This window comes from Amia ocellicauda, chromosome 5 (genome assembly GCF_036373705.1).
Source record: "Amia ocellicauda isolate fAmiCal2 chromosome 5, fAmiCal2.hap1, whole genome shotgun sequence".
In the NCBI taxonomy this organism is placed as follows: Eukaryota; Metazoa; Chordata; class Actinopteri; order Amiiformes; family Amiidae; genus Amia; species Amia ocellicauda.
Window position 1 is genome coordinate 19,816,353 of NC_089854.1, and position 25,142 is coordinate 19,841,494.

General features: G+C 49.6%; 2 protein-coding genes across 2 annotated transcripts in view; one reads left to right on the forward strand and one right to left on the reverse strand.

The window, feature by feature from the left end:
- Positions 1-289: 289 nt before the first annotated feature.
- On the reverse strand, positions 290-17,294 carry LOC136749685 (polycomb protein suz12). The gene is made up of 16 exons (XM_066704172.1): positions 16,502-17,294; positions 14,664-14,710; positions 14,440-14,504; positions 11,888-11,956; positions 11,753-11,802; positions 11,110-11,195; positions 8,596-8,827; positions 8,341-8,443; positions 8,038-8,143; positions 7,716-7,893; positions 7,340-7,428; positions 4,437-4,580; positions 3,924-4,081; positions 3,456-3,654; positions 3,256-3,335; positions 290-2,777 (listed from the first exon to the last, which is right to left on the reverse strand). Exons 1-16 carry the CDS (start codon positions 16,728-16,730, stop codon positions 2,411-2,413), a joined length of 2,202 nt encoding a protein of 733 aa, XP_066560269.1. The 5' UTR covers positions 16,731-17,294; the 3' UTR covers positions 290-2,410.
- Positions 17,295-19,571: 2,277 nt separating this feature from the next.
- Positions 19,572-25,142, forward strand: part of LOC136749688 (U3 small nucleolar RNA-associated protein 6 homolog) — a 6,164-nt gene continuing 593 nt past the window's right edge. Inside the window, exons 1-18 of the mRNA XM_066704173.1 lie at positions 19,572-19,800; positions 20,328-20,412; positions 20,705-20,746; positions 21,080-21,172; positions 21,677-21,724; positions 21,826-21,889; positions 22,084-22,202; positions 22,430-22,507; positions 22,609-22,690; positions 22,780-22,861; positions 22,966-23,147; positions 23,429-23,508; positions 23,628-23,705; positions 23,821-24,000; positions 24,277-24,357; positions 24,478-24,587; positions 24,752-24,818; positions 24,973-25,045. Of these exons, the coding sequence (XP_066560270.1) occupies positions 19,709-19,800; positions 20,328-20,412; positions 20,705-20,746; positions 21,080-21,172; positions 21,677-21,724; positions 21,826-21,889; positions 22,084-22,202; positions 22,430-22,507; positions 22,609-22,690; positions 22,780-22,861; positions 22,966-23,147; positions 23,429-23,508; positions 23,628-23,705; positions 23,821-24,000; positions 24,277-24,357; positions 24,478-24,587; positions 24,752-24,818; positions 24,973-25,045 (1,636 nt within the window). The 5' untranslated portion in view covers positions 19,572-19,708. The remainder of the gene's footprint in view (positions 19,801-20,327; positions 20,413-20,704; positions 20,747-21,079; positions 21,173-21,676; positions 21,725-21,825; positions 21,890-22,083; positions 22,203-22,429; positions 22,508-22,608; positions 22,691-22,779; positions 22,862-22,965; positions 23,148-23,428; positions 23,509-23,627; positions 23,706-23,820; positions 24,001-24,276; positions 24,358-24,477; positions 24,588-24,751; positions 24,819-24,972; positions 25,046-25,142) is intronic.

Consider the following 25,142-nt stretch of genomic DNA (forward strand, 5'->3'; position numbering starts at 1 on the left):
CCCTTCATAGAGACCCAGGGTGAGAGTTTACAAAGCTGCCCTCTTAAATACATTATTCCAAGCCCAACGGTCACAGTTTTCCACACTGAAGACACTTCTTGGTCCAACGAGTGGTTTGAAACAAATACACCCTTGAGATCGGAGCAGGTTAGATCTGGCCTTTATCAAAAATGAACCCACATTACAGCGGAAGAGGATGTTCTCTCCTGCCCTGGACGCCCCTCTGCCACAGCGTGAGGACGAGGAGAACGATGAAGAGAAGCCATTCAAACGGCAGAACGACCATCCGTGACAATCGTAAAAATTACTTTTTATTTTAAATAGAAGACATCAACATTTTCTATAACTCCTTTATTACAAAATTCACAACTTTGACAAGGTGGCGTTTACAATGTAGTTTCATGACATTTCTTGGTTTTAGATTTTTCTCTCACTTCCCGTCTTTTCCTTCTCCTTCCCGTCAGGGGCCATCGAAATAAGTTGTGCAAAACAATGCCAGTCGTCCATTCTGAAGCACCATCCGTCCACGTAAGAAACAATGCAAGCAGGTATCCTTAATCTACATCCTCTCCCACAGTCTATCATCATTTAGTCAATCTTTACACAGGTGCACAGCTTTAGCAATTAAAGCAACAGTCGAGAAGAGATTCCTGCTCATCCCGGAGAGTAAATATAACCCAAAGGATCTCGCAGACAAATCCTCCTCAGCTGGTGAAACAAGAGGTTCAGAGAAACGAAGGAAAAGGAAAAGGAGGAACGAACGAGACGCAGCTCAAACCCTCCTCCGGGACGAAAACCGCCATCAATTTGCCCACACCCTGGGGTGCTACTCCTCAACAGCGACCCACTGTGGGCACAGACTGCGGTGGGATTGCTACCTTTCCAGGATCAGTCACCATAATTACTCTAGGAGTAGCGGAGGGAAAAAAAAAAAAAAAAAAAATTATAACGTTTTTCTTTTTAAAGAGTTCATTGATGTCCCAAAAGTCTCCACAGAAGGGGTGCACGACTTCCCAGATTTCCAACACAGAAATTAATTGAGGTACCAGAAACACCAGCGCAGCAGCATGTGTGAACCTCCCGCGTGTGGCAACCTCTCATTTCTTTTTCTCTTAAATATGAAGAATGTAATTAATGGCAGTACATTAAAAAAATAAAAACTGAAAACCGGAAAGTCATGAGGTGGCGTCCACGTCACCGGACCTCGGTGCTGGCCCGGCAAAAATAAAATACCAACTCTAGCTCACTGGTACGGTTAGAAGTAAACAAAACAAGTTTCCATTGGAAATTGTGTAAACAATCGCATGTGTAATAAACACTGTCCGGCATGCGGGGCGACACGGCCAGTTGTCGGTTAGTGTCTGCGGCTCCAACCCGGTGAGAGACCATGGACAGACCACGGCTCCACTCCTTGCATAAAGTGTGAGAGGCTCCTCTGGTCCGGCCGGCGTCTGCAGCCAATTCAGGGCGACCGCTGGGCGAGCCTCCGGCCAGGCAAGGGCCGTGTGTAACACAACAACAGCACCACAACACAACACAGCACAGCACCAGTGCACTACGCTGCCGAGAGCCTGTGTCGGCAGAACGTCTACGGTTTACTGCGGAAATCTGAAATAATAATAATACGTACGGGTGAGGAAAATAAAACCGTTCAAGTCATCAGAACGCACTGGCGCGAAAACGCTGCATTCAACCGCAAACGCACAACCAACCGACCGCATGTAGGAACGAACAAACAAAAAAAATTGCCAGCAAGAGTCAACAGAAAAATCTTTGAATTTTTTTTTATGTCGGTTTGATTATTTTTTTTGTTGGTTTCATTTTTTTTTTTTTCTAGGTAAAATATATTAATAGTAAATGTCTTTCCACACCGGCCCCTGAAGCGACATCTGCGCCACGATGGGCTCGCAGGGAGACGCGCAGCACCGGAAAGGACGAAAGTTGCCATGATTTCAACGTCCCCTGGTTCGTCAGCTGAAGCCCGTTACGATATTTACCGGTGATGTGCAGTCAGTAACTCAGTCACGATTGACAGTGTGTTTTTAAAATACAAAGTCAGAAAAGCGATCCTCCCCTCTACGGACCCCCTTGGTTAGTGTATCAATAAACTGATAGAACAACAGGGGGTCTTATGACATCAGAAGACCAGAAAGATCTCGAAAATGGATCCTGCCGCCTGTTCCCTCCCCGCCACCCCCCAACTCATGAACAAGATCCTGTTCCAATGCTGAGCCCCTTCCCCCCCAGGCTGGAGCTCCATGGTGCCGCTGTCTGATCAGTCTGGAGCCCCGCTCTCTGGGTCGCTCTGTGTGTGTGTGTGTGTGTGTGTGAGTGTGAGTTGTGTGTGTATGTTGTGTGTGTACGTGTGTTGTGTGTGTGTGTGTGTGTGTGCATACTGGTGTGCAGGAGTTCAGAGCTTTTGCCTCTTGTTCTGTTTGGTGGCCGCGGACTCGGGCTCGGGGGCCCTCTCGCCGGCAGCGGTCTCGCTGGGCAGCTCTCGGCTCTGCTGCTCCTCCAGCAGGGCGGCGGCGGCAGTGACAGTGAGGGCCGGCAGTGGGGCGCTGCGGTCGCCGGGCTCGTCCCTCTCGCTGCGCTGCTGCGCGTCGCGGAGCCGGGCCATGGCGCGGTCGATGGTCACGATGCTCACCAGGTTGAAGTCGTGCATGCTGACCAGGTGCAGCAGGAAGTTGCGGCACAGGTTCTTCTCCAGGATCTGGCTGCCGCACTTGTCCACGAACAGCATGCAGGCCTGGTTCATCTGATTGTCTGCGATGAAGCTGCGTGGGGTGGGGGGGGGGGGTAGGAGGACAGCAATGAGTCGAGCACAGCGGCTCTCAGGGTGGGGGGGCAGCCCCAGGGGTTAACCCTCAGAGTACCGGCCTCACGGTGAATTCAAGACATTTTTCAAGACGTGCACCTCTAGAATCTCAGCAAAACAATAAGTCACGTGGACACCTTCACGGGTCATTTCTTCATATAAACTCCTCAATATGTTTACCAACAAAACCATGGTCTGTCCATGGTCTCTGCATTGTTCCCATACCAGACACACGTTATACATTATGTGAATACGTTTATTCTCTAGGGGAAAAAAACATCTTAAAGCCGATACGAAGTATTGAATAAACACAAAAGCATCTTCCAATGTCATTGCATCGGCCCTGTGGCACTCCGAGGGTTAAACACGCCGACTGACACTGCTGGGTAAACGCCACATGTGCTCTGTAGACCACCATCGCCCCCCCACCCACGTACCCGTGCTTCATCACGTGCAGGTTCCACAGCTTCATCACCTCCTTCTCGCCCTCGTTCACGTCCGTAAACTCCTCGATTTGCTGCGGGAGGAAAAATAAAGTCATCACAATGCACCGGACTGACAGAGCAGCAGGACATGGTGCCGTGTAGGCGTGGCACGGGTGGGGCGTGGTACTGTTGGGGGCGTGGCTGCGTCTCACCGTGATGGTCTTCTCCCGCAGCCACTCGGGGTCCTTCTCGTCCTCGCTGTCCACCTCCATCTCTTGCGGCCGCAGTGGGAGGCAGCTGTCGCTGTGGAAGTACAGGCGGTTGTGGCCACTGATGTAGGTGCGCTGCTGCTCCAGCTCCCCGTCCTCCGACTCCAGGAACTCCGACAGGCTGGGCTTCGTGCGCTTGGGCCTGGGGGGGCGGCATTACAACAGCCGTGAGGAAGACGGTGGCAGGGTTGAAGAGGAAGGATAGAGGGTCGTCTTCCTTCAGGCACTTTTATCACCCTTTCAGAAGCTCCCTCCCCCTCAGTCACTCACTCACTCCAACTCACCCAATTACACCCATCACTCCGACTGTCTTTCTCTGTCTCTCCTACCCCTCCTCCCCCTCTCCAGTCAACCGTTATTCTCACGAGGAGAGATCAGTCCCACCCCCCCAACACCCCCGGCCTCTCGAACCTGCAGGCGAGGATGTGAGTGACCGGGGTCCTCTTGACTGGACCGTTGCGGCTGAAAGCGAAGCCGGGCTGGCTGTGAATGTCCTGAGGGTTCCCCACGTAGGAGCCATCGTAGCACTCATTTATTGACACGTCTATCCGGGCGCCTTTCGGGTGAGGCTGGAGAGAGAGCGAGAGAGATGGAGGGAGGGAGAGGAACAGAGTGAGGACAGGTCAGAACAATACCAATACTGTCTACCCACTCTCAGCCCCACAGACAGCTCAGGAACATGAAAATATAAAAACATATGAAGAAAAGCCAATAAATAACCTGCTAACACTCATATATGGCACAGTCTGCATCTATATTTTCTCTTCAAATAATCCAGTCATTCCCATTTAAAAAACCTGTATAATATAAAATAAAACCACAAAGCAACGTGAACAGTGAAGTGTGTGCTCGGCTCCCCGTGTCCACTAGAGGGGGCTCTCAGGCAGCAGTGTGTGTTTGTGGGGGGGGGGGGGGGGGTCTTACCACGTAGTTGAAGATAAAGCGGCTGTGCGAGAGCTTCAGGTGCTTCAGGAGGCTGTAGAGCTTGCGGCAGTTCAGCGTGCACCAGGGGCAGTGCAAGTCGTCCCGTGCCTCGGTCTGCTGCCGCGTGTTGTTGTTGTACAGGAACTGGAGACATCAGGGGGACAGATTACACAACTGCACAACACACACAGCGGCTCCATACGCATACTGTATAAATACACACAGACCCGGGCTACATTCACTATACTGCATATTAGAGATCAACCGATAGTTTTTTTGGGTCCGATACCGATATTTGGGAAGCAAAATGTTACAATAACCGATATATCGGCCGATATTTACTTATTCTGTTAGCATGCAAAACGCACAATTTTCTAGCATGGATCCCTCAAATGTGGCTCTTAGAGGCAGGATTTTTACATTTGAACAATAAACTTTAGATTCATATTAATTTTCATCATAAATAACCAAAAATCTAAATAAAAAATAAATTAGTAAATGGGAGAATAAAAATATAAAAATGTGCATGTTCTATACATAAGAGCAAATAAGATAGTGTTAAGTACTGGTCTAACTTATATTTGCATTTTACACTCATCAGGTTCACAAGTCCTCCTCAGTGCTCAATACTGCTGATCCAACAGGGACAGTTTACAGTGCACAGCAGCTGTGCTTCCTGCACATCTCCCAAGAGGGAGCTGTGTCGTTGTTCTTGTTTTTAAATGTATTTACAAATTCTCTCAAAAGTGTAATTTATTTACCAAGCATGTTAAAAGTATTGCAATACGAATCACAGCCAAAACACGATGTAGGATTTAGTTTTATAAACATACACTCACCTAAAGGATTATTAGGAACACCATACTAATACTGTGTTTGACCCCCTTTCGCCTTAATTCTACGTGGCATTGATTCAACAAGGTGCTGAAAGCATTCTTTAGAAATGTTGGCCCATATTGATAGGATAGCATCTTGCAGTTGATGGAGATTTGTGGGATGCACATCCAGGGCACGAAGCTCCCGTTCCACCACATCCCAAAGATGCTCTATTGGGTTGAGATCTGGTGACTGTGGGGGCCAGTTTAGTACAGTGAACTCATTGTCATGTTCAAGAAACCAATTTGAAATGATTCAACCTTTGTGACATGGTGCATTATCCTGCTGGAAGTAGCCATCAGAGGATGGGTACATGGTGGTCATAAGGGGATGGACATGGTCAGAAACAATGCTCAGGTAGGCCGTGGCATTTAAACGATGCCCAATTGGCACTAAGGGGCCTAAAGTGTGCCAAGAAAACATCCCCCACACCATTACACCACCACCACCAGCCTGCACAGTGGTAACAAGGCATGATGGATCCATGTTCTCATTCTGTTTACGCCAAATTCTGACTCTACCATCTGAATGTCTCAACAGAAATGGAGACTCATCAGACCAGGCAACATTTTTCCAGTCTTCAACTGTCCAATTTTGGTGAGCTTGTGCAAATTGTAGCCTCTTTTTCCTATTTGTAGTGGAGATGAGTGGTACCCGGTGGGGTCTTCTGCTGTTGTAGCCCATCCGCCTCAAGGTTGTACGTGTTGTGGCTTCACAAATGCTTTGCTGCATACCTCGGTTGTAACGAGTGGTTATTTCAGTCAAAGTTGCTCTTCTATCAGCTTGAATCACTCGGCCCATTCTCCTCTGACCTCTAGCATCAACAAGGCATTTTCGCCCACAGGACTGCCGCATACTGGATGTTTTTCCCTTTTCACACCATTCTTTGTAAACCCTAGAAATGGTTGTGCGTGAAAATCCCAGTAACTGAGCAGATTGTGAAATACTCAGACCGGCCCGTCTGGCACCAACAACCATGCCACGCTCAAAATTGCTTAAATCACCTTTCTTTCCCATTCAGACATTCAGTTTGGAGTTCAGGAGATTGTCTTGACCAGGACCACACCCCTAAATGCATTGAAGCAACTGCCATGTGATTGGTTGGTTACATAATTGCATTAATGAGAAATTGAACAGGTGTTCCTAATAATCCTTTAGGTGAGTGTAGTTTCACATTTATCCAACATTGTCTGAGAGGTGCGTGTTTCCACTCATTTTCTTTAGATTTGTGTTACTGTGATCTGAGCTTGTATGTCATTTGGAGACAATTTTTGCTTGATGATATCCAATCAACATCTTTAGCAAACATTGTTGTAATTGCTTTAGTTACTATTAATAATTTTGAAAAGAGATTTAAATTGACTTTTCATAAGTGTCTTTTTATAAACACTAACCAAAATCCATGGATACTTAAAATGCAGCACAGCTTTCAAAAACACTTTCTATTGGTTATGAGGTTTTTAGTAAAACATTTGTATGGGTTTATAAGCCCTGCGTTTCTCAATGGGTGTGTGTGTGTGTGTTTCACATGGTGCTCAGTGGTGTGCACAGTGCCGCTTCGCATCGCATTAGTCACTGGAGTCTATGTTGAAAAAACGATGGTAAATATAACAACTGTAAAACCAAATAAAACATGTATTTATTTTTTGTCTGAAGTCTGACGCAGGATTTTATAGTAATATTTAGCCAATAGTTTGAGGAATTAAAATCTGTGCATTATTGGCATTCATTCCTGCCGATTGGTAATAGTTTCAAAAAGCTGTTATAGGCCCGCGCACACACACAGACACCTGGGCTACATACACTACACACTCCAGTCACTGTGTGTGTGTTGTCGTGAGGACAGATCTGCGAATCTCGTCTTGGACTTGACTAAGACCTTAGTGCCATTTCTAGTCCTCCACCGCCCCTGTCCGGCACGCTCCACACTGGCAGAGTGGCGTCGGCAGGCAGCCCTGGGGGGCTTTAACAGAAGCAGCCTATGACACAAGACCCTGCGCACCACAGCATCATCTCCACACCCTCACCTGGTAAAATATGCGCAGCTTCTGCCGGGGCTCATAGGAGATGTGCTCCCGGCGCGCCTGTAGGTCCGTACTGATCGAGTCCTTCACGGCTGGAGACAAGAACAAACCAAAAGAGATTGGGATTCATCAGTTGAAGATCAAGCCGATTATGCTCTGTAGAACGAAACTTTCACCCATCAAATCAATTCATGAGTGCGGAGAAGAACTGATCAGCAACCGATTAGGGTTGGTATTAAAATAACAGGGAGTCCATCAAAAAAGAAACCGGATTACAAAAAAATAGATCAAAAAGATCGGATTAAAGCAAAGGAAAATTAAAATCCCTCAGGATATCACCCGACTCTGGGGGCCCGGCGGGGGCGGCCCGGGACCTTACCTACTGTCTGTGCTGGCTTGAGGGAGCTGGGCTTGCTCTCCAGCGCCGGGGCGTCGCAGTTGCGTGTGGCCAGGGGCTTGGCGACCGGCGCGGTGGACTTGTCACTGGAGTCACCCGTCCAGCGCAGCGTGAACTGCAGAGTGGGTCCCTGAGAAAACGTCTCGAATGGGGGCAACCTCTGAGAGCGGCACGGAGATAGGGGGAGGAGACAAGAGACAGATGGGACAGACAGTCAGGGGTCCGAAGGTCATGGGTCAGGTTCCTTACCCAACACACCTCGCCCAGCCCTGCCCGCTCAGACCACCGCTCTCCAGCCACCCACCTTCCCATCCAGGATGGTCTCCCACGTGGCTCTCTTCTTGCTGACCGGACACTCCTCCATCTCCTGCATGGACACCTCATACTCCCCGTCCAGCAGCTGCAGGCGCCTGGGGGGGGAGGAGAGACGTGTAACTAGAACCAGTACTCCTATGATGTGTTCAATGCATCCACTTCCGGAACGTCAAATCATTGTCCGCAGCATGGAAAACGACCAGATATTCGCATAGTCATACAGATTAAATTACGTGTACACAAAAACATCATACAAACAGATCACACAGACGGCACTCAAGAGCCAAGTCACCTGTTCTTATCGAAAACAGTCATCTGGGCTACGAATGTGGTCTCTCCGTCTTCGCGGTGGGAGGAGCTCCTCTTCTTCCGGGGCGGCGGCTCCTCAGTCACATCTGGAACACGTGGAGAGACGGGGGGGGGGGGTGTCAGCATCTCTCGGCACAACACCAAACACGAAGACAACGAGAGCGAGTGGCAGTATGGATGGCTGCGCACCACATGAGCAACAGGAGAGCCGTGTGTGTGCTGATGGCGGACAACTTGCCGATGTTCTCGTTGGTCTCTCCGTTGGTCAGGCCATTGAGCTCCCTCCTGCCCGGCCGGGTGACCCTGAAGAGCAGCGAGTAGGACTTGACCATGTGGCTGTTGCTGGGCTCGAACTCGTTGCTGGACACGGCCAGGGAGGGGAAGCTGCCCGGCTTGGTTTGGCTGTTGTCAGGGTTCAAAGGCACCTGCTTTTTACCTGTAGGCACTTGCTTGACTGGGCAACTGACATCCTGCAAAACACATACACACACAAAATGCTTCTTAGTACAGCGACTGGAGGGGCAAGGAGGCCAGTCAGGGTCAGAACTCTTTACACTAACGACCCCGCTCTCATGCTGGCTCACAGACAGGTCAAGAACGTAAGAAGAGAAGGGGTACGAACGAGAGGCGGCCCCGGGAGGCTGGCCATCGCGCTCGAGCAGCCGAGCAGCTTGTTCGTCCCACAATCGCATCAAAGCCCTTCGTGCTGAAGAGCCTGGCAGCAAATCAGAACCACAGGTTTATTCACCCGCCAGGTGTGAGGGAGGAAAACAGTTAACAGGCAGCACAGTTCACACAACACCAGCGGCACCGTCATGGGTGCAGTGCAGCGGCACGGGCACAATCAGTGGCTGTGCGCAGATGGTAAAGAATGACACTAATGGAGATGGGTCTACTCCTATAATTCGTTCCTTGAAAACGTCTCGTTATGAGAAATCTCATCTAACGTAAATGAAACCCCACTGCTTCCCATGTTATAATCTTTGAGCCTCCAAAATGTCCTCAACACCCAAAATCCCCATTAATAAAGTACAGAACGCTACCTAAATATGATTTCACTGAAATTCTGTTTTGAAGGAAATTAAGTTTAACTTAAGTTGTTAAGAAAAATCACAAATAAACAATCTCTTACAATATGCACGAGTCCCCCACAAACTAAGACTGGGGCTGATGCTAGTGTTGCACGGTATACCCGTACTGAAAGAGTACTGGAGTTTTTAAAACGATACAATACCAGCAATTTGAAACAAATCAATACTTTAATATGTGAATGATGATTTGATCTGGCTAACTGTCATCCGTCTCATTAAGAACGCAGACAGCCATGATGTAGAGCTATTGGCGTGTGAACAGCGGAGACTCCGTAAAATACGAGCCGTGCAACAAGAGCGGAGGTCTCTAAATTTCTGTGCAGAACTGTGCCTGAGATTCAGAGATGCTCATTCTCAAAGTTTCTGCATAACGTCAATAAGCCCCACCCGCAGAAGTCTACACAAAATCGCCACAGCCCAGCGCAGCTCTGAAACTTTGCTGCGTGAGGCGAGCTGTGGCTGTGAGAGAAAAGAGAAGACACAGAGATCAAGAGAGATGGGTTAAACTGAATTAAAACTACTGCTGCTACCTAGTTAGTGGAGATGAACGACAATTTATCACAATGAAGCCGCATTGTCAACATCATAGATATAGAATTCTAGAATTCGATTTCTGCAGGGTTTGTGAAGAAAGGCGTTCTTCGATGAGATACGTGTGACGCCAGACAGAGCGTAGCCACACACAGCCAGCACAGTGAGCTGTGGGACACACGAACACCACCCATGATCAGAGAGCGTGAAGTATAGACACGGATTCCCGTCTTGTTCAGATTCTCGTTTTGTTTTTGTTCAGAGATTAGAGATTAGAAATTGCAGCAGCACCACAAAAATTTTGTCCAGGTTTGAAATTAGGCTGTGCAGTATAATGCAGTGTTTCCCCTTTTTTCTTTATGAAAAGCATCGAAATTCATGACTTGGTACTGGTATCAAAATGTTGGTAACGTGACAACACTAGCAGACATGTTCTCTCACACTAATGAACCCACACTCCTGATAGAGGCTCTTTATCCTCAATGCCACTGTTCTCTGAACACTGGGTCTCAGAGAGGAAAACAGGCCATAGGGAGGAGGGAGAAGTAAGAGAAGAGAAGGCAGGAGGAGGGAACAGGAAGCAGGAAGAGGGAGAAGAAGGGGAGAGGAGGAAGTTCCCTATCCTGACTGGTTCTCTGGTCCTGATGGAGCACAGCCCGTCACAGAGACGCCACCCAGCTGCGTTTCTCACAGTGACCGGCTGCCCCACCCTGCCCTGCACTACACACACCCCCATGGCAGCAGGTGTGACCGATCCCCACATGGCGTCATCATGCTGTGAAGAGGCACATGTGTGCCTGAAGCCCACGGCCTGACAGCCAGTGATCTGCCATGACTCAGTAACCAGTCTGACTGTAGGATGGACGCCAGGCTGCATCAGACATGAAGCAGCGAAGGTGGGAGGCATGAACAAGGAAAGCAAGGGAAGACAAGGACACTGGAGCGTTTTCAGCACAATCACACACTGTCTCTCACTCACACACACATATGCACTGTCTCATACACATTGTCTCTCTCTCACTCATTCTAACCCACAAGCTCCCTCTCCATCTCTCACTCACACATATATATATATATATATATACACACACACACACATACGGCTCAGCCATGGCCCGACAATACCTTACCTTGCGTTTTTTGTGGCAGACTTTAACGAGTAGCACCTCTAGAGACACAGAGTTTTGTTCATTCTCTGAGTTTTGTGATGGCTTTTCTGAAAAGAGAAAAGATACAAAGCAGAGTTTGTGACACCTACTCTTCTCAGTGTTGTTTTCAAATGGCTGCTGACATGTAACGTGTCATCACTGCAAGTAAGTTTCAATCAAAACAAAACTGCACTTTGAAGTGCTCTAGGTGAAATCACTGAAGAGAAAATCACTGACTGTTAACGCTGACAGGGTTGAGAGCTCTCTATACATCTCTGATCACTTAAACGATACATTCTGGAATCCTCAATGTTCGCCCCACTTTGTCTGAAGCTGCATTTCATTCTTATTTTGAACATATGAACACACAGGCCTTGTGCAGTTTGTCCCCACGTGTGGCACTCTGGGGCAGAAGTGGGAAGGGCTGCCACACACAATACTAAATTGATCGATCGATCAACAGATTGATGAATGGATTCATTTTAAATCGCTCTTTTAGAAGGGGAGTGAGGGCTGAAGGAGGCGGTATTCTGTGAGGTACAGCAAAGACTATTCCTCAGGCTGCATGAGTTTAACTGGGAAATCTGTGGCTTCTCTCTCAGTGGGAAGGACAGAGGACACCTACCAATTTTATGGAAGAAACCAGTGAAGGTGAGCTGCAGGTGTGAGGCCAAGCTGCAGAGAGAGAAACAAGACTCTTAGACACCAAAATACACGTTTACACTCTTAGCAAGAAAGGAAGAAACAAAACCAAAGTTACCTGTGGGATTCCTGTTCTCCTCTCATCTTCTCCACTTTCGTCAGCATCTCGTCCACTTTGAACGACTTTCTGAAAGTGAAAATGCAACAAACACTCTTTAAAACTTTAAAATTATGTTTTTTTTATTTACTAAGAACAGAGATGCAACCACCTCTTATTGGTAAGATACAGTAACAAAAGATCAGATGACAGGCTGTTTTTTTCTGTTCTTCTCACATAGACCAATGCCTGATAGAGGCACTGCAGACAGAGCAGTCTGGCGATATTCAAACACAGACATCTCGTGAGAAACGAACCCCACACTTTTCACCAGAGACCTGTCTGTCCACACTGACACTGGTCCACAGGGTCAGTAAACCGTCCCAGTAAGCACCGGAGTGGGTTTCTCACAGGTGGCTGCTGCAGCAGGCCTCTGCGTGGCTTCAGGGGAGACCAACTGTCCCTCCACAACACATTTTAAAGCCCCCACTGCCTGAGGTGGGCTGACCGGCACAGTCATCCAGTGACTAACACTGACTGAGTGTAACGCAAACTGTGCCTCCTACAGTCACACAGTTAAACACTTTTCAACATCTTGTTAAAGCCAGAAGTTAATTTGTCATCAATATCAACAAAAACTCACGAAGTTTGCAATGGTAGCATAAATTAAAATGAATAGTTCACAAATAGAATTTCCTTTTTCTAGATACCAGAGACTAAAGCAGCATGAGTCTATTAGCCTATGTGTTCACATGACAACACAGAGGAAACGCAGCCTAACATTCATTCCTCCGACATGCCACAGGAAGCGCGGAACCCAGGACTCCGCCCCTCGTGTGCCATCAGCTTCCTAGAACCTAGAACAGCACCAGCCAATCAGGGCCTTCCACCATGTGGCCTGCAGCCCGCCAACTGGACTCAATACGGTTGATCGAAGCCAGAGGTCAGAGGCTACATTAACAGTGTCAGCCCGGCCCCATGTTAAAGGAGTGCAAGATGCCATTTTACAATCACACAATTTCCTCCCAGTACACTTACAGGCTTTTTTCTACATTAAAAACCACAGGAGCTACAGTCAGATGTGTGGCCGAGTCCCTGATAATGGACACACACACGCGCACACACACACACACACACCAATATCCACCATGCAAAGCACCAGTCACCCCTCACATCTCATTCCCCTACACTCCAGTAAAGCATCCACATCCCAGGCACAACCCCCACAGTGCAGCTGTACAGCACGGGCCACACGAGCTAAAAGACCAACCGACTAAGATAAGATTATAGAATTTGTTTATTGTATGTATAAAACTCTGCAAGCTAAACCAGCCCGTCTGTCCTTGCAAAGGTATTCCAGTCACTGGGGGGGGTTACGAGAGCTCCTGCCCATCGTTATCATCAAAGGCAACTTACTGGCCATAAATAAATACACCACCACACTGCATACCTGCAGGGGATGCAAACGTTGTGAACCTGTAGCAACTCCCATCACTGTCCTCAACAGCAAGGGGGCAAAAGCTAGAGCATTTGTATTAACAGAGAACCATGACTGAAGCCCCAACAGCAGCCATGCCACATTGCTGTGCTTGCGATTTGCTGATGATAGGGTGAAAGGGTGGCTGGGTTTCCAGACGAGTAGCAAACTGCATTCTCTCATTCCCCAGCCGCCCCACCCACAGACACAATGCCTTTGATCTCCTGGACAGAGGAAGATGCAGCTTCCATTTGCATGATATATGGGAGCACTAGCACATGAACCTGAGCCCAAACACAAGTCACGACAACACTCAGACGATAAAACAAACCGTCACTAGCTCTGAAGCCGCAGTTCAGTTCATCACAGACAGGACACACTCAAAAAACAACTAAACATTTTTCCACTGTGTCAAGCTGAGCAGATGGTTTAAATGTTGTCGTTCAGACAAGTTACCTTCAGACTAAATGGGCTTTTCCTTCAGTGGGAATCTGAAACAGACAGCATCACCTTTGTATTAAAAGGTAAAACCCCAGAAACTCTTAAGAGCGCGGAACACCGAGTCCGACACACACACACACACACACACACACGTGTGTAGAGTACAGCAACGTGTTCACAATCCAACCGACTGAAGACTCCATTACCTTGGCAGTGCACACTTTATCTAGCAGTCCATCCCCCTGACCCATTTTAGTTTTATTTTTAAAGACAAAACCCTAAGGGGCTGGGGGCAAAAACGGCAGAGAGACGCAATAACGGCACCTTGGGAATTACATTATTATTTGCAGATGCATTATGTTGTTAGATATAACTCAGTAAACTATGCTTAATTACCAAGGGCAGGTCTTCTACACCCATTAGTTTTGCCTCCCAGCAGGGTGTCAATAACTGCGTCTACAAACTGTATCAGAGACACACAGTTTTTAGCAGAAACTGCTCATCGCGCGTTTGCTACTACACAAACCCATGGGGTGGGAGTCTAGAGTCTAGACCCCTCAGCGCTGTCAACTGGACCCTTCACACTCACTTCCCCCAGAGCGTACGTTCCACAGCAACACTGGAAATGTATTTTAACACCACCACCGGTACTTACCTCCTGGCGTTGGTCCTGGAGTTGCGGTGGGCCATGTAGGTGAGGGTTCTGTGCAAGAATATGGGCTGTAAGGGCAGAGGGAGGCAGGCTGATTACAACACACAGGAAAAACACACACAATGCATCACACACAAGAGCAGAGCAGTCCGGCTGCAGCCTGGCAGCCAAACAGGCATCACTTGCTGTAATTAAAAGCCTCAGGATAATCGTAAAAAAGGACTTACCGCGATTAGGTTCCTGGTGCGCAGAAATCTGTATATCTGGGTTGGTTCTGGAAGGAGAAAACATACAATATTACAGATATGTATAAAGGTATGTTTGTATATTATATGATTTGTAAATTAGGCACTGCTTACAGATTCCCTATCACAATACACAAGAGAAAGCAACGCAGGAAACTGTGGAAATACAGGACCTGCTGGTTTCATTTTAATAAGAAACTAAAATCGCTAAGTAAGTGATAGTTTTCATCACCAAGGGGCAGCACCTCATAGCTGAAAAGACATGGATTTGCTCTGGACAGGACTTCACAGCTGCGTTTTTATTATTTTTTGTGTAGAGGGGGGGTGAATTAAAATTGACCTTGGCTGTAGTCATAACATGTATTGCCTGTCTCTATCGTATTCAATTAAAGCGTTATCTGAAAGCAATCGCACAGTTCAATTAATTAAATAAGAAACCCTTTCTACATGCAGCTTTTAAACCCATCTGTCACACTGAAAGCACACAGGACTGTCTAACACGTTACATCTGATCAGAAACTCTTCCCGACCTCATGGTACGGCTCTTATAAGGGCAGGACATTTCACACACGTCGAAAAACACCTTTTTAAGGCACCGTGCGAAGGCAAACCGGATATGACAAGAGTTTCTAGGTTTCAATCTGTTTATAAGTGTAATAAACCCATCCAGTTCTGGAGTGATTGTGACGGTTACCCTGCAAGGCAAAACCAGGGTTCAAATATCAATCAGGACTCATTACGGATGCAGTGTTGGTCCAAATTAAAAGCCGAAACGGAAAGACCTTTGAAAGCCGCCCCTGGTTATCAACGCAACATGTGAGAGTTAGACACTCGGGAGTGCAGCTCTACACGTATGATCGCCTCCCACACGCGTGAACGAGACGCACAGCTCCAGGCGAGGAAACCAGCAACCATATTCGCCCTCTTCAAGCATGAACGTGTTTAATCGCCTTCAAACCGACATTTGTATAGCATGAGATGCCACCCTAGAGAGCCCATACAACTCAGAAACCGGGCACACCACAGAGGGGCAAGGTTTTGTACCTAGCTAACAACATTTAATAAATAAAAACATGGTCGTGACAGACAAAGACTGAATATGCTTGTGTTACCAGAACCTGGGACCAGACACGTGTGCGGTATTTTGGAGACTGAATGTGACATTTTGTATCACGCATAATGGCTTACCGACACTTCAAAAATGTTCTTTAAAGGGTTTTATTTAAGATCCGGGTCGTCCTAGTCTCCTTTCACTTCATTATTATCTGCCGTTTTGAATTCTGACTGAACTGGACACCGGTCACACCGGCTGCTGTCACATGGGAGTTACACCTCAAGTCCTCACCACAGACAGACACTCGTCCACACCTGTTGATGCGCAGACATTATTGATCACGTCAATCAGCGCTTCAAACATTCCTTGTCAACACATGACGTCAGCGCGCACCTGATTGACAATGCCCCACTTTTGCCTGCATCTATGAGCACAGAGCACGTATACAGCACACACAGTGCATCGCCCAGACACACGGATGTGCCGAAGCACTGCACTGTGCCCATGTGCGCATCGCTGCCCACAGCCCTGTCGCTCCCCAGCACCCCAGTGTCATCCACAGAGCCCTGCACACGGCATCGATCCCTGATCAGCTAATCAGTATGAGACCCCCAGCAGTCAAAAGTGCCCGCATCTGCAGCACCGCCGGACCACAATGCGAGGCTACATTACAGCCCGACACACACGAAGTTACCCCCAGCCTCGTGTTCACACATCACTGGCGATTTCTCTCTCTACAGACACACACAACCCCGGCTGTACTCACTCTCGAAGGCCTGCAGGAACAGCTCATGGTCGGCCTGGATCTGCTCCATCTTGGGCTTCTTGACCGCGGCCATGGCTGTGGCGGAAGCCGGGTAGAGTCCGCCGTTCGCCTTGCCGCCAGGGCCGGAGCCCAGCCCGTGACCCGAGCCCTTCCCGCCGGCGGCCCCGGAGCCCGGAGCGGGACCCGAGCCCGACCCGCCGCCCGCCGAGCCGTGCTTCTGTGGAGCCATTCGCGTCCGCCGGAAGGCAGGAGCAGCCGCGCCGCTCACACCGCACCACAACAGCACCACCGAGCGCGGCTGCACAACAAAGGACGCGCACGGGTTTCTGGAGAATTATTACAAAAAATGTGAATATATACGTGTATATATATTAAACACACAAATAAACATCCGCGCTCGGGAGGGAGGCGATGCCGCACGGGCTGGCGGCGCCTCGGTGGACAGGCGTGTTTGTGTGTCTGGATAGACGAGAAAAGGCGACGATCACGCCGAGAAAAAGCGACTTTCGGACCCGGGAACTAAGTCCTGCCTGAGCGCCGCGGCTCGGGAGAAGCCATGGAGAACCACCGTGCGCGCTCCTCAAAGGACAGACTCAAACTGCCTCCCTGCGGCTCCTCCACGGCGCCCGAACCCCGCCGAGCGAACCGATCCGCGGCTCCAGCAGGGCGAAACACAGCGATGCGACTGCGGGGCGATATTAGAGGCTCCGGTGTGACATTTCTACAGCGGCGCTCCCCCGAAAACAGACAAAACTCCGCTTAACTCCCCTCGCGTACGGGGCGCAGCCGAGCTCGCTGGTCGCCTACGGCCCGCCCCCGCCTCTGCGCTGCAGCCAATGGGGCCGGGCGGTTTGGCCGCGCGTCACGGCTCGGGGACAGGCGGGCCGCCGTGATTGGCCGGCGCGGCGCGTCACTCAGCGCTCGGGGCTGGAAGGAGAGTTCGGTTGAGGCGCTGTTTGCCGCTCGCGCTCCTTTCCTCTTTGAAACGATTTTGCGGGAAATCGCGGGGCAGAGGCGCGGTGCATCATGGGCGGTATAGTCGCTGCTAGTGCCTGCCGCTTCTAGACGCGCACACACACAGGCAGTAACGCACCTTGTGCAGGCCTGGTCGGGAAAACACATTATTATTGATATAAAACACTGTCCTGATCACGGTGTAGCAGAGATTAAAATACCTGCTGAAGAGATGCTGTTGCCAGCAGCATCACACACAAGACACACAAGGGTTGTTATGGTGGCATAACATGTCAGGAAACAGAACGGGCAGACCTAGCCAACAGAGAGCTGTGGAGAAGTGGGACATTACGGTGTAACAGTGTTCTAGTGGCCAATGATGAAGCTTCCCTTTTGTCCCCCTACAACACTGTTTGTCTCCTTTGACACTTCGGTGAATAAGAATAAACGGGTATACACACTCCAGCAGAGTCTCCAGCCCTGGTCCTGCAGAGACACAATCCAGTCCAGCAGAGTCTCCAGCCCTGGTCCTGCAGAGACACAATCTAGTCCAGCAGGGTCTCCAGACCCAGTGGACACCCCCACTTTATAGAGGTCTGGATTAATTAGCCAATAACTGGTTCCATTATGTAACTGAGAGGGCGGTCGGTATGGGAAGCAGAGCCCAGGGCTGCAGACCCCTACACTGCCAGAATGGCTCAGACAGAAGGACAAGAGAGACCTGTGACAGGCTGGACAGCTGGCTCTCATATATGTTTGTCATTGTCATTATTATTATTATTATTATTATTATTATTATTATTATCACAGAAGGTGTACAAGTGCCCTAGGGGTTCAGGTGAGAGGTGGTGAGGGGTTCATGGGACAGTCTGGAGACTCAGGGCAGATTCACACACTGTCAGACTGGGGAACCTGCCTTTGGAGTTAGTGAGTGTGGTGTGTGTGGGGGGAGGGGAGGCAGAGGATGTTTGTGTGCCGTGTGGGGGAAGGTGAGGGGGTGTTTGTGTGGCTGTGGACTCAGGTGTCGGCTCTCGCAGGTACAGCAGCAGATGTGGCTCAGGGGGCTCGGTTGCCATGACAGACTAATCCTGCCAGCCGGGCTACGGCTCTCCATCTTCCCCTGTGTGCCGACACGGGACTGACACCCCACATGCTCCTTCACCACGATCACAGCCTCCGTGTCAGCCGCTCCCCAGCTCGGTACTGTGACGGTTACTGGACTGACTGTTCCAGGGCAACAGTGGGATTCACCTGCGCCCGTCCCTCGTCCCGAGCCCTGTGGCCCAGGAGTATGATTTAAGATGATGCAATATTTGGAGAACCATATGAGGTCAGAGAAAAGTACAATCCCTGAGGCGCACAATTGTCTTTTCTAATGACACTGGCAGCGCGACGTATTTTGTCAAAAACACTGCTGACATCTTTATTTTTTGGAGAACCAGTAGTAAAACATAATTAGACGTGTCGTTTCCTGTTACTGACTCTCGAGAGGAAACACAAATTAACCCCCTTCCCCTGACACTTCTCCTTTTTAACAATCGTCTGTGAGGACAGTTTGGAGCTGCAGAGTTAGGGGAATAAACACACAAACACACTCCCTCTCCCTCTCTCAAATTCAGATTCAAGTTTGCCTTATTGGCATGACAAACAGGAGTAATTGTATTGCCAATGCAGTTTTAACACACACAACTGAAAAACTATATATATAAATAGTAATTATAGTAAAATCTCTCTCTCTCTCACACACACACACACACACATCCAAGAGGGCTGGTGCTCTGTTGTGTATTGTTAGCACTGTGTACTCATTTTCTCCTCTTTCACCCCAGAGCTCCGCCATTGTATCATGCAGGGAAGTGGTCGTGTGTTATTAGCACATTGTGTTTGCACTGCCACCGCCCTCTCGCCTTTCCCATTTGACTCTGTAATCCTCGCGTCAAGCTTGTTATTTTAACAATGTGCCACCTTCAAAAAATGCGATTAACATTGTAATTATCCAATATCATATGGTATTTGCGGTGTTGGAGAAGAAAACACAATTGTGATGAAGTAGCTGTTTTAGTGCGGCACTGGGCGCCTCGGACACACAGAGCCGGTCTCGGCGTTTCCGCACGGCGCTCTAAACGGGTGGGACCGGAAGTCGAGGCAGCGCAACTTCCACACGTGTGTGGACTCGGTGTTGACGGGGCTCGCCGTGTTAAAGACGGGATAACTTTAGCGCCAACATCGATAGCTGCACAATAACCGGCAAGCATGGCGGAAATTATCCAGCAGAGGATAGAGGACCGGATCCCGGAGCTGGAACAGCTGGAGAGAGTCGGCTTGTTTACCAAGAAGGAAGTGAAGTAAGAGGCAGATGCATTTCACTCACCCTGTGGAGCCCGTGAACATCCTACCTCAAAAGCGGGGTTCTTATGTTAAAATGCGTTTAACCTCCATTGTAGGGTTGAGTGGTTTTTATTGTTCATATAATCACTTTTATTATTTAAATCTGGGCTCCTCATTCGGGTCTGGCAGGGCAGAATCGTACCCAGGCTTTGCCCCCTGTCCCCCTAATTGATCTACCAGATTATTGTCTGCACAGAGCCAGTCCAGTTCTGTCAGCGTTATGGTGTCTGTGTCCTGGATGTATTGACCTCTGGGTTTGTGGTGACGTCCACCTAGGAGCTACAGACAGGCCTCGGGTTGTGGGTTCAGTCCTTGCTGTTACCCCCTCCCGGCTGTGTTTACATGGTTAATTATGTGTATAAATGGGATGTGTTGTCACAATAGGATAATAAATAAATAAAAACGTGTATGGAAAAAATGGAATAGTGTCAGTGGATAATTTAATAATTAAAACATGTAATGTATATTTTTCTCTGGTTTTCAGGGCCATGATCAAAAAAGCCACGGCTCTGGAATATAAACTGCACAGGCGAATAATCTGCAAAGAGGATTTCATTACCTACATACAGGTGAGTGTCAATATCCGAACTCATCACATACGTACAGGTGAGTGTCAATACCTGACCTCATCACCTGAGAGCTGAGAGCTGCTGCTTTACTTCAGCACTACCCTGCTGCCTTCACAATGCCTGTTTACCTGACTGATCACATGATATCGCCTGTCAAGTTATAATTATAATCCTCATCCTCACAGAAGGCACCAGTGAAGAAAACAAACAAACTCTTCAGTGCAGTTTCATAACATGCAGGATGTTGAGCGTTTTGAAACAAGTATCTTATAGTTTTCCGATTATTTTCCAGTATGAAATTAACGCCTTGGAGCTGATCAAGAAAAGAAGAACAGTAAGTACAGATATTTATATGTGTTTTTATGTAACTGAACTCTGGCTAACAGAGTGTAGGCTGTGTGTCAGTGAGTCAGGGACTGAAGGAGCTTTATTTAGACTCCTGCGTGATTATTTCAGTCCAAGTACAACAATGCACGACTTGTGAAGGCAGTCTTGCCAAGTCACAGTATTTGTTGTAAAAATCGTGCCTCAACGGTTTTGAAAAACTGTCAGAGAGAGAAAAGGTTGATTTAAATGAGACTGTAATGGCTGTGGAGTCGTAGTGAAATGCAAGACTGTGACAGTGTGCATCTTATACAAAATTAACCCCTCCCTGTTTGTTTTGCAGCGCACGGGGTACAGTTTTAAGAAAGACGAGATCGAGTTCTCCATCGTTCACAGGATACACAACGTTTTCAAACGTGCGACTGGGAAGTGGAAGGTAGGCAGCGCATATGCGTCTGGGGCTTTTAAAAATGACGCAGCCAGGGGGAGATGGTCAGGTTTGACTGAAAGACACTGACGCCCTTTCCGATGTGCCTTGATGCTAAAATAATAAAATGTTAATGGGATAAAAAAGGAGGGGAAAAACGTATTGCACAGGATTTAAAGCGCACAACCACAGAGAGCTGGCAGCCCAGCTGATCCAGCTCCTAGCCTGGTAGTCTGACAGGGAGAGGGGAAGGAGCCGGGGTGGGGCGAGGAAGGGAACAGTGTAGCTCTGATTGGTCCCCCTCGGTTGGACAGGAAGTGTATTTCAGGTGTTGGCTGTAAAATCCTGCCAGCGGTGCAGGAACGCCGAGTTTGAATAACGAAGAGCTGCCCTTTCTCTTTACAACACTTCTGTCAGTCAGCTATGTAATAGAACTCCCATTGCAAGCTTTAGGCCTGTACTGAGTTAGGCCATATGCATCTCATCCTAAAGTTTTCTCTCTCTCTCTCTCAGGATGATGTGCAGCTGTGGCTGTCCCATATTGCTTTCCTGAAGAAGTGGGTAAGTAAGCGGAGGCGATTCGCCCAGGTCTGCTCGTGATGGATGGATGTGTCATGGTCAGTAGCAGTGACTCCTGCCCTGTTTGATTTCCTTCTCTTTAGAACACAAAGATCAAACTGAGCAAAGTGTTCTCCTCAATGCTGGCCATCCACCCTGAGAAACCAGGTAAATAAACACACGTTCAATTGATTACAACATTTATATAAAGAAAAGATACCAGATACTGCAGTCATTGAAGTGCGGCGCCATGCCGAGCCGGGCCGTGTAGTGCATGGGGTGGCGTGTCACTGTGGTGCTGTGTTACACTGCATGGGACTGTGAGGTGAGAGGCCGACTGAATGCTGTGTCTGTCTCCCCAGCACTGTGGCTGATGGCTGCGAAGTGGGAGATGGAGGATTGTGGCTCATCGGAGAGCGCCCGGCACCTGTTCCTGAGGGCACTGCGCTTCCACCCCGACAACAGCAAGGTGTACCAGGAGGTGCGTCCAGGTTTGCTCTCTCTCTCTCTGTGGGACTGCCCTGTCAGTCAGGGTCCGCACTGTGCCCCCCCGACTGATGCTTCTGTCTCCCTCTTTCTCTCCCTCCCGGCCTGTCTGTCTGTCCCTCATTCTCTCTCTGTCCTCTTCCCCTCTGTCTGTCCATCTGCCTTTTCCTCTCTCTCCACTCCTCCCTGGTTCACCTTATCTCTCTCTCTCTCTCTCTGCAGTATTTCCGAATGGAGCTGATGCATGCAGAGAAGTTGCGGAAACAGAAGTTGCAGCTGGAGCAGGCCAACATCGACTTGGTAGGTTCTGAGCCCCTCTCTTCTGTGGCGCCAGCCCCTCGGCCCAGTGTCCCCGGCTGACCCGACTGAGCTCACAGTGTTAACGCACCCCTCTCTTGCAGGGGGAGTACAAGTTCTCGGAGGAGATCGTAAGTGGCAAGCTGGCTGAGGTTGTTTACAGAGACGCCACCCAGAAGATCCCAGGTAGGCCCTCTCTGTCTGTCTCTCTCTCTCTCTCATTCTGTCTGTCTGTCTGTTTCTGTGTGTGTATCTGACCACTGTCCTTTCTGCAGGGGCCCAGTTCATGCTGTCTTTGCTGACCGTCGCCCGTCTGTTTGACTTCACCCAGGAGCTGCAGCAGACCATCCTTCAAGAGTGAGTTTGCTTCCTGAGGGGGAGGGCTGTTCTGCTTTGTGTGTGTGTATTAATGTGGGTATAATCTGTGTGTGTCTGTACTGACGGGGCTGCCATGTGTCCAGTCTCCAGTGCGCACACGCCAATGACCCCATGACCTGGGACTTCCTGGCGCGGCGGGAGCTGGAGGCGGGTCCTGAGACGGGGGCGGAGTCTGTGTCGGCGCAGAGCCGGGCGGCTGCAGCGGCACACAGAGAGGAGCGCTCCTGTCAGGTGTACGAGCAGGCTGTCGCCCGCCTCGCCACAGGTACACACACCACGACAGCAATTACAATCATCATAACAACCATAATAATAGTAATAATCATAAACGCAACAATAATGGTTGGGAAGGAACTCTCTCCACCTCTTGTGTGTGAGGGGTGCATTTAAGACCGTAGGGGTCCTTTCAGTGGTCCTGCATCATTGATAGCTGGGAGAGGGGAAGAGAGAGAGAGAGAGAGAGAGAGTGGGGTCGTACTGCTTCTCCTCATTCCTTACAGCTGCTGTCTGTCTCTGTGTCCCCTGTGGCCTGTCTCTGTGCTGCAGGTGTCATGTGGACCTGCTATGTCCGCTTTTGCCAGGAGAGGTTCCTCAGGAAGACCAACAACCAGGACCTGAAGGACAAAGTGAGCACTGTCGGGGCGTGTGTGTGTGTGTGTGTGTGTGTGTTCAACAGTTGGGTATGAAATTGTGAGAATTGTGGCGTTCCTGGTGCTGACCCATGTTGTGTTGTTGCGTTGCTCAGAGACAGGAGAGGCTGCTGTCTGTGTTCCAGAGGGCCCACGACGCCTCGCTGCTGGAGGAGCCGCTGTATAAGAAATGGGTACGGTCCACCGCACGGGGGAGAGACTTGTCCTGTCCCGGCACACCGCGCTGGTGTTGACCGGTGCCATGCCGGGCTGTGGACTGACCGGTCCCTGCTGTCCCTCCTCTCTCAGCTTCAGGTGCTGCAGTCTCTGGGACGCACACAGGCGGCCGAGGAGGTGGCTCTCGCGGCAACGAGGAGCTTCAGCCGGTCGGTGGAGACGTGGTGCGCCAGCCTCTCGGTGCTGCTGGAGCTGGGTGCGGCCGGCATTGGCGCGGCGTTTGAAGAGGCCCTCTCCCTCCTCAACCCCAAGGTGAGCTGGGATGGGTTGTGAGAGAATGGGTGCTATGTGCGTGTGTTGCAGGCACGCAAACTAATGCATTCTAGATTTTTTTTTTTTTTTTTTTTTTAATAAGGGCTATCTAGTTTAGGTTATGATGTCAAAATGAAAGCTACCAATGTTTATTTTTATCTTTAAATCAGGCTAAACAATGAGACTCATTAGCCAGCACTGTTGTCCCTCTAAAATACAGAGAAATAAGCGTTTTAAAAGACTGACCGTGCCTCGTCTGTGTGTGATGTGTTATAGGAGAGCCTGCCCGTGTGGAGGCTGCGGGTGGCGTGGAGTGAGTCTCACCAGAGCGCCGAGGAGACCGCTGCCCTCTACCAGGTAACGTTATCGTCCTGAATGTTGTTGTTAGTGGCTGTTTCCGAAATCCTGAGTTGTGCTTCAGTCTCAGTGCTGTCGTCGTTGCTCCTGTCTGATGCGTCGTCTGTCCTGTTTGCGCAGAAGGGGCTGCTGTCCCCGGTGGCCAGCGTCTCTGTGGAGGTGAAGGAGCGCTTCCTGGACTGGTCGTACCGCAGCGGGGGCTACAAGCAGGCGAGGCGGGCTTTCGTCAGGTACGGCACAGCGCGGGGGGCCAGCGGTCCGTCACTCGGGCGTCTGCTCCTAATGTCACTTTTTAACTGAGTGATCTGGTTGCAGTTGTTTTGTTGTGTAGCATTGTGCGGTTTTCTAGCTGCCCACAGCGACTGACCTCTCCCTGCTGTCCGTTTCCCTCCAGCCTGCACGAGAGCCGGCCCTTCTCCAAAGAGTTCTTCAGCACCATGATCCGGATCGAGAGGGAGCAGGTGAGGAACACGCAGCCCCTCGTACGGGTAGGGGGTGGGGGGATTGGGGTGGGGTGAGGTGGGGTTCTGTCACCCAGACTGAAAGTTTGGAAAAGCAGGCACCGGGTTCGTGGGCCGAGCGCCCGACACTGAACCTCTCTGCCCGTCTCTGCAGGAGCCGCCACGGATGGAGCGCCTGAGGGACTGCTACGAGCGCGCGCTGCGGGAGTTCGGCTCCGGGGACGCCGGTAAGACAGAGTCCTTGAGCACAGCGGCACAGCACAGAGCCACACAACACAATACAGCACACCAATGTAATGAAATTAGCAGCTGAACCTCGTTAAG

What these genes read in the sequence shown, in the direction of transcription:
- LOC136749685 (XM_066704172.1), bottom strand. Translation starts at nt 16,730, where the DNA reads ATGGCTCCACAGAAGCACGGCTCGGCGGGCGGCGGGTCGGGCTCGGGT. An exon ending in TCCAGGACCAACGCCAGGAG is followed by an intron (nt 11,957 to 14,439) that starts GTAAGTACCGGT and finishes TTTCACTTTCAG; the next exon opens with AAAGTCGTTCAAAGTGGACG. An exon ending in GCTTTATCTTCAACTACGTG is followed by an intron (nt 4,082 to 4,436) that starts GTAAGACCCCCC and finishes CTCTCTCTCCAG; the next exon opens with CCTCACCCGAAAGGCGCCCG.